General features: G+C 39.5%; 1 protein-coding gene across 1 annotated transcript in view; it reads left to right on the top strand.

Annotated features, from left to right (window-relative positions):
* TNIK (TRAF2 and NCK interacting kinase) overlaps positions 1-15172 on the top strand; it is a 407404-nt gene that overhangs the window by 246388 nt on the left and 145844 nt on the right. The window contains 1 exon segment of the mRNA XM_068546242.1: positions 12595-12720. Coding sequence (XP_068402343.1) covers positions 12595-12720 — 126 coding nt within the window.

Below are 15172 nucleotides of genomic sequence, written 5' to 3'. Positions count from 1 at the left end.
TGATAATCCTGCAAATAACACCCATCTTCATTTGAATCAAAATCCCTGATGTAAACTAGTCCCTTTACAATGATACCTTGAAGCCCATGTAGGACTTAGTAAGATAATAACTTACTGTCATAGGCTTTCATCTTGACAATGACTGGTTGTGATCATTACTCAGGACACTTTGGGTTGTAGTACCAAAGCCCCACTCAGACTAGATGAAGCTGAAAACAGAATTTATTGTCTTGTGTATATTTTAAAAAAAAAGAAAAGAAAAAAAAAAAAGGCTCAGCAAGATCTAGGAAGTCACATGACTGATTAGGAATTTTGTATCTCTCCATCTCTGGGCTCTGCTTTCTTTCTACCAGCAGCTCCAGGCTCATGTTCTAATTACTTCATTACCCTTAGTCCCAGCAAGAGTGCCAGTGTGAACATCAGTGGCCCAGCTTGGGTCACCTCACCATCCGACAACCATACCCTGTTTCTCTCCAGCCACGTCTGGGTTGGGTGCCTGGCCCTGGAACCTACCACAGGGACTGAGAGTTGGAAAGGATTCCTCAAACAAAAACCTAAGAACTGTTAAAGCAAAGGGTAGGATAGATGCTGGGCAGGGAAAAACAAGAGAATTCAATGTATTACTGTAAGATCAAATCATTTTAGTAGATGTATTTAAAACTGACTTAATCCTTAAGTAAAGTGCCTCTCTAGTTACATTTTTTATATTTCAGCCTGAAATAATAATGGTAGCTAACATTGATGGAGTGATTATTATGTGCCAGAACTCTTTACAATACTTTATATATATTGATTCACTGAATGCCCTTAACAACCACCAGACTCCATTATTAGGTCCATTATAGAGATGAGAAAACCAGGCATATTAAGTACCTTGCTCAATGTAACATGTAAATGGTGGAGTGAAGATTTCAACCTGAGTATTTTAATTCTACTTTTTAAGCCTACCCTGTTTCTCACAGTGCCATAGATCTTCAGTTAACATAGAAGGATATTTAGTGTTTAATTAATTTATTTGATAAACATTTACTAAACACCTACTTTATGACAGACACTTGAAATTCAAAAATGACAAAGTGGTTCTTTGCCTGAAGGGGAGCTGACAATAATACAACCTTGCTCTAAATATTTGTAAGTAAAGCTAATCCATTTTATAATAAAGTTGTACAAGTCATAAATAAAGTTACATATACAGTTTGATGTGACAGTGAGGGGTAGTAATTAAGCCCAGGAGGACAATCAGACGAGAACGTTCCTGGCCGAGAAAATAGTCTGTGCCAAGGGGGCATGGAGGCTGAGAGAGGTGGAACGTGTTCTGGAAACTATCACATGGTTTAGTTTTAGTATAAAAAATGTGCTGAGGAGAGAGTGATACAAGGGGAATCTGGACAAGTTAGGGTCAAGTCATGAGGGAATTCATTACAAGGTTTTCAAACTTTTTAATTTTCCCAATAGAACCCTGAGAGCGAAGAGTCTTAAGCAAAAACCCATTAGGTAGAAGAGATACAAGGCGGGTTGTTTTTTTACAAGGGGCGGGAGGCTGTCAGTCCCGGCCCCCGGCCTCACACTACTGCTAGAGCCAGTGTGGAAGCCAGAAGTTAAATAGCAAAGTAACAGGATGGGATTTGCCTACTCGAAGGATCCATCTTAAGCCCTGCTTGATTGAGTTTCTATTTCTGTCTCACTTACTGAATTCCTGTGGGTGAAGCTTTCAACCAGTCTCCATCTCTCTTCGAAGAGTAAGGAAGCAGCTTTCTCCCGGTAGCTTCTGGTAGAGTGCTTTGCCCATAGTTAATGGGCTCATTGAATGTTTGCTGAAATTGGACCAAACAAAAAAAACAAGGAAACATCTTTTCATCTTCGGTTACTGGGAGAAATCAGGGGACACGCTGCCCCAGGCACATTTGATTCCTCCTTCCCAAAGGGAGGGCAACTCAGTGGAATGATTGGTAGCATAGAAGGTAATATTAGTAACAGTAATAACAACAACAACAGCCAGAGTCAAAAATAAAGATGGCTCTCATTGATTGCTTATATGTGCCAAGCATTGTTCTTACTACTTCATACAATATACACTAACTCATTTAATCCTTGAAACAATTCCCATTAGAGGAGCAGTGCTAATAATATCCATTTCACAAATGAGGAATTAATTGAAAGCAAAAAATCCTAAATAACTTGCCCAAGTGCCACAGACAGTAAATGGCAGAGTTGGAATTTGAATCCAGCCAGTCAGGGTGTGCCCACCTTCCCCACGGCCCTGTTGTAAGAATGAGAGATGGGGCTTGGGAGTCGGGGGGTGGGGGGCATCACCAGAGCATGGCCTTCAGATTCAGATAGAGCTGGGTTCATACCCACTCCTCTCCTTACTGCCCTTGGGCAAATTTTTTACCTTTTCTGAATCTCATTTTTCTCATCTGTTAGATGGGAATACAAACATTGCAAACTTGTTTTGCGACTGAAATTATATAATATCTAGTGCTTGGTACATAACAGTTCCTCACTAAATATTAGTCCTGGTAAGAGACAGTGAATGCCTGCATGGGGCAGGCAATAGGAATGAGGAGAGCACGTTATAATGTGCATTGGACTTCTGTAGCTGGGGGTGGTAGCCTGTGCTATGAACCACATGCCGTACATGCCATGTGTGGGTTAGTTCATTGTCAATATATGTAAATAGTTTGACTCAGCCCTGTCTTCACTACCTCAGTTACAAAGTTATTAGTCTTACCCTGAACCACAGGTAACTGTCAAAATGACTTAGTGTAGAGCAGGATCCAGGAGAGAAAATGGGGCTGGATTCCAGAAGCTGAAGACTGAAATCACAGTAATTCATCTTTTCATTCACTTAAGAATGAATGAATGTGCTATGCTCTGGGGTGATAGCGGTGAATAAGACAGCCACAGGCGCTATCTTTTGGAATCTTACATTCCAGTGTGAGAGAAAGACGTTTAACAAACAGTTGAACAGTTATTTGACAGTTCTGATTAACTTTCAAGGAGTGTACAGAGAGTATTAAGGGAGAATTTCAGAAGGAAACTGACCTATCTAGGTGGCCAGTACGTTCGTTCCCTGATAAAGTAACAACTACATGAGATCACAGGATGGGTAGATATTGGTGAGGTTGGTAGGGCGTTCCCAGCTGTGGAAGCCTGACTCTCAGCAAAGCCTGGGAATCCCCACCCCAGGCTCTTCTGCTGCAGAGACCCTTCTAGACACCTCTTTGGGACTTTTCAAGTAGATAAAGTTAGCGGAAAGACCGGTCAGATAAAGCACATGATGAGAACTTTTAACAGAGAAAAGATAAACAGAGTTTTTTTTGGTCTCCATAATACCCTCCACCTTTGGGGCTCTTTCCAGTGTCTCAATTCTGTGTGTTGTACAGCACGTAGAACTTGGAAAGCTTCTAAGTTCTAAAAATGAACAAGCTGAGCTGCTTACTCCATGCACACTTCAGCATTTCTCCTTACATACTGATTACACCCCTTTGGTGGCTTATGTGTGCCTGGGTCTCTGCACGTGTGCATGCGTGCTGAGTGGGTGGCCTTGCAGTATGTGTATGCCTGCATGCTACAGAGATTGCTTAAGAGCAAAAAATGGACCTGGGGACTCCTGTCTATACCCCACACGAATGAAGGTGAACACTTAGGTGCACTAGTTGTTAGAAGTGTTTTTCCATTGTGATGGTTTGTTTTTAGTAGTGCCTTCCATTTGTGTACCTCAAAGTATTTGATCAAAACTATAATTAGTTCTTTTATCCCCCTAGTGGAATCGAGATGCATGAAGGTAAGGAGATTGGCCCACAGAGGTTGGGGTGCCTGGAATCATTAAGCAGGCCATTCAAATCCAGATTTGTTACCAAGTTCCTCAGTCATGGACAGTGTGGGGGGGGGGTCTCCTTTCGTAGATCCGTGCTCTCCTTTTCATGCCAGCACATCTTTGCCATCTCACATTTATGTCCCTCTTTTGACTTTACTTGGTTCCCTCTTGTTGAGCTCTTTTGAGGCTTGACCTCCTCATCAATACGTTGGCTTTCTGAATGACGCGAAGCTCGCCTTTAGTTTTCCTTTTATGAAGAGTCCTCTCTTTCTCGTTTAAAGCCTGCTGACTTTAAGGAGCCCAGAACAGGAACTGTGCATTATCCATCTTGGTACCTCATGCAGAGCCTGCTGACCTAGGACCTGGCACAGAGTAGATGCTATACAAAATGATATTATATTTGTAAAAACAAGAGAGCAGAGAAAATATAAAGACTAGAAAGCCAGATGAAGAAAAAACAGATCCACATTACAAGCCACAGGGAATTTGATAGTTATTTTTTCCAGTAACCAAAGACAAAAGGGAAGACATTATCATTTACACTGTTAGTGCCGTCAGAAAAGACGACCCATTCCGATTCCCATGGGCTGTTACCTGAATTGTAGGTGGAGGATTCTTGAGGATGTAAACCATCTCATTTATTTATTTATTTTAATTTTATTGAAATACAGTTGTTTTACAATATTGTGTTAATTTCTGCTGTTCTGGAAAGTGATTCAGATATATATATATATATATATATATATATATATATATATATACACATATATATATTTTTTTCATGTTCTTTTCCATTTTGGTTTATCACAGGATATTGAATATATTTCCTTGTGCAAGTAGGACAAGTAGGACCTTGTTGTTTATCCATCCTATACGTAATAGTTTGCATCTGCTAATTCCAGACTCCCCAAACTCCCAACCCTCCCCCACCCCCCGACCCTAGCAACCACAGGTCTGTTCTCTATGTCTGTGATTGTTTCTGTTTCTTAGATAGGTTCATTTGTATCATATTTTAGATTCCACATATAAGCAATATTTGTCTTTCTCTTTCTGACTTCACTTAGGATGATGATCTCTAGGTCCATCCATGTTGCTGCAAAAGCTGTCTCATTTATCATAGATTTTAAATGCATGACAACATTCGTAGGGTTAAAACCTATTTTTAAGATTCATAGTCCTCTTGGGAGTCATACATCCATGCAGGCTTGGGTGTGAGAAGGATGCATGTCACCCTCGTGTTGTCTGCTTCTCTAAGGGATACTACTTCCTACTAAAGAGAGAGCAGGTTAGCCTAGTGGTAAAGAAGAGCACTGCAAACTGTCACTCATCTGGGTTTACCCTAGCTTTGACACTTCATGTTTCTCTTACCCAGGGCATGTTGCTTAACCTCCCCTTATTCCACATGTATAAGTATGGATAATATTACTTCTCTCATACACTTAGTGTGAGAAGGAAATATAGTCATTTATAAAGCATTTGAGGGACTTCCCTGGTGGTGCAGTGGTTAAGAATTCTCCTGCCAATGCAGGGGACTTGGGTTCCATCCCTGGTCTGGGAAGATCCCACATGCCGCGGAGCAACTAAGCCTGTACTCCATGGTTACTGAGCCTGCGCCTCTAGAGCCCACAAGCCACAACTACTAAGCCTGCACACCACAGCTACTGAAGCCCACGCGCCTAGAGCCCGAGCTTTGCAGCAAGAGAAGCCACCGCAATGAGAAGCCCGCGCACCACAACAAAGAGTAGCCCCCCGCTCGCTGCAACTAGAGAAAAGCCCGCACGCAGCAATGAAGACCCAACACAGCCAAAAATAAATAAATAAATAATAAAATAAAGCATTTGAGACCCATATGTAGAACACAGTGTTTAGTGCACATTGTTACTATTACGACATCTCTTGTAGACATTTTTCATTTTCTCTCCGTGGCACCGACGATTCCCATAGGAGACAATATGCCCTACCCTGTCCAGCTACAGGGCCTTGGTAATCACTGTTTCTCTGCCAGGAAACCAATCCCTCCTCAGTCACATCACATTATACTTTTTCTTTCCCCTAAGTGGGTAACCTCCCGCATGGCTTTTAAAATTCAGCTCACACTTGGATTTCTCGGCTCTCTCCCCTAATGCCCCTAATGCCCCTAATTACGTCAGCTGCCCATACCTCTCAAGTTAGTAATTTTGCATGTATCTGTATCATTCTTTGATTTCCATTTGTGTTCTCCACGAGACTATAGTAAGTTTCACTGTGGAAGAGCTTGAATGTTTTATGTCCATTGTTGTTATTACACTCGGCCCTCTGTGTTCACAGTGTTAGTTGAATCTGAGGATGTGTAACCCACGGATATGGCAGGCCGACTGTACTATGCTACTTTACATAAGGGACTTAAACATCTGTGGATTTTGGTATCCATGGAGGATCCTGGAACCAATCCCTTATGGATACTGAGGGACGACTGTATTATATTATTATTATTATTATTATTTAGCATTGTGCCTGGGGTAGAGTAGCAGATAAATATTTATTGAATGAATCCATTTAGTTTAGGGTTAACATATACAACAAATCCAAGTGCTGCTTGCAGTATGCTGTGGCAAAGACCCAAGTTCTATCAGTGCTGCAATGAAGAAATATGGGCTTAGGCAACTCGTTGAATCATGCTAGACCTGTTTCCCTAGATCTGTAAACATATAGTTTGCAGGTGCTTACCCACCTTGAGATAATTTTAGAGGATCCATACATGCTTAAGTCTCATTTAATGTTTCATATATTTTAATGTTTAATAAACTGATTTTTTTTAAAAACCCTCAAACTCAATGTTATATACCAACTTTGAACACACTAGAAAATTGCAACTTCTCAAGGGGGAGTGAGGGTCGGGGAGGAATGGATTGGAAGTTTGGGATTAGCAGATGCAAACTATTATATATAGGAAGGATAAACAACAAGGTCCTACTGTACAGCACAGGGAACTCTATTCAATATCCAGTGATAAACCATAATGGAAAAGAATATGTACATATATGTATAACTGAATCACTTTGCTGTACAGCAGAAATTAATACAACATTATAAGTCAACTGTACTTCAATAAAATAAATTAAAAAATAAAAGAAAACAGCAACTTTTCAATTTGTAATCTGGGTTACTCCATTCACGTGCAGAATGTCATTCAGTATGAATTTTCCACTGAAATTTTAAGGCATGCTTTTTAAGAGTAATTGTTACCACTTACAATTACCTATCTGAGGAAATGTAGATTTTCTCTATCCTTTGGAACCAAAACAGAACTGAAAATTAATAAGATATTGAAGCTGATATGTGACTTTGTCTTTCAAAAATTCTAAATTTGTCTTCACTAAAATAACCCCTTTGTTGTCATTGATTAACTTTATATCTAGATATTACATGGTTTAATTTTTTTAAGACTTTAGTCACCCTTTGTTTCATTTTTTTAAACTATTTTATATTGGAGTATAGTTGATTAACAATGTTGTGTTAGTTTTGGGTGTACAGCAAAGTGATACAGTTATAAATATACAAGTATCTATTCTTTTTCAAATTCTTTTCCCATTTAGGTTGTTACATAATACTGAGTAGAATTCCCTGTGCCCTACAGTAGGTCCTTGTTGGTTATCCATTTTAAATATAGCTGTGTGTACTACATATAATAGTTTAATTTATAAGAATAAATGTTTACTGATTTTAAAAGTCTAGTTTTTATTGAGGCTGTATATTGGCATCCTGAATAAAATTTCTGTTGGAGAAAGGGATTTTAGTGCTACAAATTATTAAATTTTTTTTTTAGATCACATTTTAGAAGATGTTAGTAATCCCTACAAATTCTAATAGTCTATGATTCTTTAACAATAACTTGTCTTCAATTTTTTGTCACATTCAGTCAGCAACAAAGGTGAAAATGGTAGACGTGTTAACACAAAAACCTGCCTAATGCCAGCAACCACTGTGGAGAGCAGGACAGGTGAGCAGGGGCAGAAGTGGTTCTAGCCAGTGTCCGAACATCCAGGGTGTAGTTGCATTTATGAGTCTCTACACCTCATACTTCCCTGCGAGTTCAAACTGACCAGTCCCTTGGATTGTTGTCAGAATTACACAGGTTTATTCCTCTTCCATGGATTGAGAGCTGAACGTTGGGCAAACCCTTTGTTATAGAGCACACTAATATGAAGTGTCTCGTTAATTCCGTTTTTAAATCCTACTATATCGTAGGTGCTTAAAGTATATTCCCCTGTGTAATAAATATGCAACTTAAAATCCCTCCTTTATCCCCTGGAATCATTCATAAGCAAATATTAGTGTGTGCTAACAAGCTCCTTTAATTGGAGGACCAAAGGCAGGTTTCTCTTCGGCCCTGGCTTAAGGTGCTCCTAAACTCTCCTTTCATGATTTAGCAGCTTTGGGTTTATCACCGTAGGTAATTGCCTTTCTTCTGTCTAGGAGTTTTCAGTTTAGAATTAAGAGCACTGACTTTGAAGTCAGACGAATCTTGGCTTTGGATCTTAGCTCTAACATTTAAAATAGGAATAAACTCTCTGAAACTCATTTTCCTTATTTGTTCAATGGGATCATTAAAAACATGTACTTCATAGAGCTGTTTTGAATATTAAATGAGATAATACACATACAACCTCTGGGACAAAACATTACATAAGGTTGGCTTTGGCTATACTTTATGACCACGGTTGTGATCATCATATAGTCATCAGAGGTGGTCTGTGGCTTGAAAGCATTGTCTGGGATCATCCGTTTCCTTGCATTTGAAAAGCACTGTCTCTTCACCTGTTTTATCATCTTCCAGGAGGCTGGTTCTCGTTTTTCGCATAGAAGTGTTCTCTGCAAGCAGTGAGAGAAGTCCACCCCTACACACAAATACTTTTCAAGTCTCTGCTGCGTCACATTTCCTAATGTCCCATTGGCCAAAGCAAATCACATGGCCAAGCCCAGAGACAAGCAGAGGAAATAGACTCCACCTCTTCATGTTGGGGGGCTGCCACATATCGGGCCGCTTTTCCTTTTAGTCTACCACAAATAGTAAGCAGTAAATAGATTCCCGTCATCTTGAGAAAAAACAATCTTCTTTATGTTGATAATAAAGCTGTGCTTACATAAGCACTTAATCATTTCTAAGCCTTAGGAGGTGACTTTGATAGGTAGTCTTTTTCCCATTTACAGGTGAAAAAAACTGACATTCGGAGAGTTTAAATGGCCATGCCTGACTTTACGTAAGTCAGCTTGGACAAGATTTTGAAGTCTTCTGATTGAAATAATGGTTCTTCCTAGAGTGTTGGACTTAGCTTATTAAAATTACTCCCTTTTAACATTTGTGACAATTTGGTACCATTACTTTGTTTTTCATTGTGACCCAGTGGTCATTAGTTTCCCAGTGAGCTTGACCCCTGTCCTCAATTCTCAAGACATAAGAATAATCCATTTACAAAATAGAAGATAAGCTTCTTATAACTTTGTAATCTAATTCTAGCCTCAGTTGTTGTTTTGTCCTTTTGAAAGCATCGTAACCCATCTCCTTCAATGAGCCGTATTGTAAGAGGTTGGACTGCTTATGAAGGGGTTAAATGTGTTCTTATGGTCATAATAAGTGCCTCCCTTTCAGCTTCACTGAGTAACTTACGGCCATCATTGCACTAGTCTTGAAATCTGGATAAACAGTAGCCCTGAAGGCCTGATAAATTTCACGCTCACTTACAAGGTCATATTAGATCAAGATCAAGGTTATATATTAGAGCTACGTAACCATGATCCACAGTGGTTCCATAACTGTGTTTGGAATTTAAACAATTTAAACCTAAAACTCAAATTACTTACATTCCTGCCCTCTCCTACCTGTGTTATTTATTTATTGGTTGAGAAGATTAATAATAATGTTTATTTTGTATTATGTTTTATAACTTTCACACACTTCATTTAATTTTCACAGAAGATTGGGACATATAACAATATTGATACTATTATAAAATCTGTATCTCCTTATAGATGAGAAAAATTAGGCTCCAAAAGGTAGGTTACTTTCCAAGATCATGCAGCCAGAAAGGAGTGGAGCTCAAGCCGAACATGCTCCCCCCGCCACCTGCCACCCCTCATTTTCCTGACTTAATGCATATGCTTTCTTCATTACCATGTTGCCTCAGTTTACCTTTGCAAAGCCATGGAGAACCTGCTGACTTCATTCTGGTCTCCAGTACTATTTATTTTGGATTTAATTATATACTGAATCACACTGTTATTTAACTGTTTCATAAGTTCTTGTTTCCTTAATGATATGGTGAGCTTTTTTAGGCACTTTTTCCTCCTCTCTTTCTCCCGCATCAGCCACCATCCCGTTGAGAACCTGAGGCAGGCAGCAAATACTTGTAGAACCAGCCCCACTTCTCACTAAGAATGACCCAAGCTGAGTCTGTCCGGCTGCCGCTGGAAAATGACGGGTGTTTTACTGTCTCATGTGCTTGCCTCTTTAATCGAAAGCAGATGCCAGACTGCCCCAGAAACCCTCAGGTTTGTTTTCTCCCCTTTTATCTCGGCTTCCCTAAAGTACATCTGCTCACATCCTATATTCATCCACAATTATCAGGCCCCGCGTTGTGGGTTTAAAATAGCTAATATACACAATCGTCAGACATTTGGAGGCCTGCTGCAGGACCCTGCAACAAGTTGAAGGACTGTGAAGGTCAGTCTCTCCTTAGGCCTGCAGTGAAGGCGTAGGCAGTTTCTGATAGCCGCAGGGAAGATTTCTTTGGTCAGCATGTGCCATCCCCTCCCCCCGCATCCCAGCCCCTCACTCCTCTACTCCCCTCCTTTGTTAAGGCCACGTGCTTCTTCTTAGCTCAGCATCCCAAGCATACATTCTATTTTGAGATTACCTAGTCTTTGACTTAGTTAAGCCACGTCATATGTAACGTACTCCATTCTCCTGGGTTTGCAAACCTCCATTGCTTTTTACTAAAACTTATTTTTGTGTGGTCAGCAAATGTCAGCATTTCACCACTCTCCTCCTCTTATTTTTACCAGTTCCTTTCAAGCTGTAAGGAATGCTGCTGTAACTGGTTGGAACTTTTGTAGGTATTCATTCTTTTATTCATATTTATTCACAGGCATTTTGCTTGATGCTAGGATGTTATTTATAAAGAGCAAAAGCAGGCAGGATCCCTGTGTTGATAGTTTTTATGGATTGACAGGGAAGAGAGGCTTCAATCAAATGTTTATATAGATAAATGTGGATTGCCTTTCTGGTAGGTGCTGCAAAGGAAGAGACACGTGACGATCCCTGGGGCTAGAACCACAGGCAGGCAGATCAGAGAACTTTGCTGGGGAAGGGATCCTGGAACTGAGATCTGAAGGCAGAAGGGAGCTTGCAATCCATGGAGAAGGGAGTCAAGTAAAAGGGCAATTATGACACAGTATGACCCATACCTCTGTTCTAGTACCAACAAATGTGTGTGCAGGTTTGGGGGTGGACAAGATATAGTGGGGAGACTTGACATTACCCGAGAGAATTAGGGAAAACATCCCTCAAGAGTGTCCATTAAACTCGGTCAGGAAGGATGAGTAGAAATTATGTGAAGAAGAGGAAGGGGAAAGAAGGCATTCATGGGAGACCACAGAAGGGCCCAGCAACGTAGAGACCAAGTAGCTGGAGGAGGTGAGGGTACAGACAGGGACACACCGTGAATGGTCTTTCAGGTAATGGCCATGTAACATCTTACACTCAGAGATTCTTACTGCTGCATCTAAAACAGTTTTCCTGGGCTAGAAATATTTTCCACCAACCTCAAGAATAAAATACTATGTAAAAGTCCAATTGATGTGTACACTTCAAAGTGAAATTATGAGGGACTTCCCTGGTGGTCCAGTGGTTAAGACTCCACACTTCCAGTGCAGGGGGCCCGGGTTCAATCCCTAATCAGGGAACTAGATCCCGCGTGCCACAACTAAGGCCCAGCGCAGCCAAATAAATAAATAAATATTTTTAAAAAAAATTATGGGAGGACACACACACTCTTCACCAGTGATGTCAGGTTCTCTTAAAAAGGCCCAAGTTAGTGGACTCCAAATTGAAACCGGGAATGAGTGAAATCTGAATTAGGAGGCTTACTCGGTAGGAGGGTTCTTTCTTTTCACATTCGTGGCACTACCACATGTCCCCTTTCTTTTCATGTGTACTTTCCTGAAGGTGAGATGGGTACTCCTGCTTTGTGAATATCCTCAGATGGAGGGAACTTACCCTTGCTCCCTTTCCCATCTGACTTTCATCATCTTCCATCAGGGACTTCAATAAAAGGAGACTTCAAAGAAAATGAACCTAACAAATTTTAAATCGAAGAGCCTGTATTTTTTTTCTTTTCACTTTTCTTAATCTTCCCTATACCAGGTATGATCAGTGATAGGTACTTGATGGACATAGTACCCAGAGGCCTAGAGTGAGTTTTATCTTAATAGCTTGTCTACCTTAATCTCTTCCAGGTGAAAGGATGAGGAATTTTTTTTTTCCTAGCAGGTTGCCTGCTATATTGGTTTGCTGTACAAACAGAAGACCCCCTTGGACTGCCAATGTGTTATCTTGTAAATTTTTTCTTTGTAGTCAAGGAAGAAAGTCAAGTTATATGGTAATTATGCTTGTTTGTTACCACAGAAGAAAAAACTTAAGAAAGAAATTATTGCATAGTTGATATAGATGGTGATGAAAAACAGAATCCTACTAAAGACACTGGATTTTCATGACAATATTTATTGTTCTAATATAGGATGAAGAGGAAGAAATCAAACAAGAAATTAACATGTTGAAGAAATATTCTCATCACCGGAATATTGCTACATACTATGGTGCTTTTATCAAAAAGAACCCACCAGGCATGGATGACCAACTCTGGGTATGTAGTGCTGCCCAAATTTGCTTTTCTTTTTTTTTTTTTTTTTAAATTATTTATTTATTTATTTATTTATTTTTTGGCTGTGTTGGGTCTTCGTTTCCGTTTCTGTGCGAGGGCTTCCTCTAGTTGCGGCAAACGGGGGCCACTCTTCATCGCGGTGCGCGGGCCTCTCACTATCGCGGCCTCTCTTGTTGCGGAGCACAGGCTCCAGACACGCAGGCTCAGCAATTGTGGCTCACGGGCCTAGTCGCTCCGCGGCATGTGGGATCTTCCCAGACCAGGGCTCGAACCCGTGTCCCCTGCATTGGCAGGCAGATTCTCAACCACTGCGCCACCAGGGAAGCCCCAAATTTGCTTTTCTTACATAGAAAACACCCAGGACTGAATAGTGCATTTCTCTATCCTCGTTACTAAGTTCAGTTGTTCTTTGAAATCCTTTACTCCATGATATCCATAAATTGTGTTTTCGACGTTTTCTCCCATTTCCTTGAATAACTCTCTATCTTCTATCCCTTAATGTGGACCGTCCCTAAAGCTAGTTGTTAGGTTCTCTGTTTTCTTTCCCACTGATGACTACCTTTACTGAGTTTTTATTATACTTTAGGTACCATGCTGTTTGCTTTTTATGAATCTTATCATTTATTCCAGCTCTTTGAGGTAGACATTATTATTATCTTCATTTTTTTGGATGACAAAACTAAGGTTTACAGAGAAGTAAACTCATGTCCTGTATTTTGTCTTAAACATCTTTGCTGCAGGCAGTTTCACCACACAACTAATTGGCCATAGACAATTTTGCTGTAAAAGATAAAATAATGAATATAAAATAAAGGACAAAAGGAAACATGAAAAACTAATAACAATTTTTAAAAGATTTTACTGTGAAAAATGAAAATTCAAAAAATATTTGAATACGTTTAAAATGTGTGTAGATCTGTGGTTATAGTTGTATTCAGGTATATTTTAGAAAAAGCTGGTATTGAATTCAGGTATATTTTAAAGACTTTTTGATGTCCGTCATTAAAGATTCATGATCTAATATTGAATGTAAGTTCTTTACAATATAAAAAATACAAAAAATTCAATAATCAAAGTAAAAAATGCAAATAGCTAATTTAAGAAATATATGATGAGAAGGAATTTAGTAGCCTTTAGAGATAAAGAGTTTTTATAAATCAATAAGAAAGTATGTGAAATGATTAATAGAAAGATTGAGTTAAGACAAGGCAGCAATTAACAAAGTAATAAATATCAATTACCAATAAAGATGTTTTTAAAGTGTAATCTTACTGACAATATAAATGCAAAAGAAAACAAGAATTAGATACCACTTCTTATCCAGGAGATTGGCAAAGATTTTTTTTAATGATATACTCAGAATGGACATTCACGCCCCCTGCTTGTAGAAATGAATGTTGGTACAACTTTACACAAGGACAGTTGGAACACACACACACACACACACACACAGATATATCTATATCTGTATCTATATCTATATTTAATCTCCCAAAGAAAATGCCTTACTTTTGACCCAGTATTTTCACACACAGGAACGTACCCTAAATGAATATTTGGGTAACTACATAAAAATATATGTAGATGCTAACTAATAGGGAATCACTTAAGTAAATCCATTAAGGGACAATATTCAGCCAGTTAAAATGATGTAGATCTATGTTTACAAATGGATGAACATGAACAATTATAGTAAGGGTTTTTTTTTTTTTTTTAAATTTTATTTATTTATTTATTTATTTTTGGCTGTGTTGGGTTTTCGTTTCTTTGCGAGGGCTTTCTCTCGTTGCGGCAAGTGGAAAGGGCTTTCTCAAGCAAGGGCTTTCTCTAGTTGCGGCACTCTTCATCGCGGTGCGCGGGCCTCTCACTATCGTGGCCTCTCTTGTTGCGGGGCACAGGCTCCAGACGCGCAGGCTCAGTAGTTGTGGCTCACGGGCCTAGTTGCTCCGCGGCATGTGGGATCTTCCCAGACCAGGGCTCAAACCCGTGTCCCCTGCATTAGCAGGCAGATTCTCAACCCCTGCGCCACCAGGGAAGCCCTAGTAAGGGTTTTTAAAAGCTTTTTTAGAGGCTATGATTAGATATAGTACATTTTCATTTTTGTCAAAAAAAGAAAGAAAAAAGAAAAAATATATATACATATGTTAACATGACGGGGATGTCTAGAATAATGTACGCCAATAATGTTGAAGATATTTGTTTCTGGGTAGTAATTTCAGTAATTTAATTTTGGAAACTTTTTTTCATGTCTTTTTTAATTGCTTCTCATTGGGCTACCTTTGCTCCTCACATAGACAGGCTCTGAGGACAAGGAATGTGTCTTTTGCATCTCAGTGTCTTCCTCAACACTAGGAAGGGGCTGGGCATGTGATGCTGACAAAATAGTTGTTTTGTGAATGAAAGTGATATTATGGGTACAAACTTGGTTGCTATT

This window comes from Eschrichtius robustus, chromosome 6 (assembly GCF_028021215.1).
Source record: "Eschrichtius robustus isolate mEscRob2 chromosome 6, mEscRob2.pri, whole genome shotgun sequence".
Taxonomy (NCBI): Eukaryota; Metazoa; Chordata; class Mammalia; order Artiodactyla; family Eschrichtiidae; genus Eschrichtius; species Eschrichtius robustus.
This window is presented reverse-complemented; position numbering and strand designations above follow the sequence as displayed.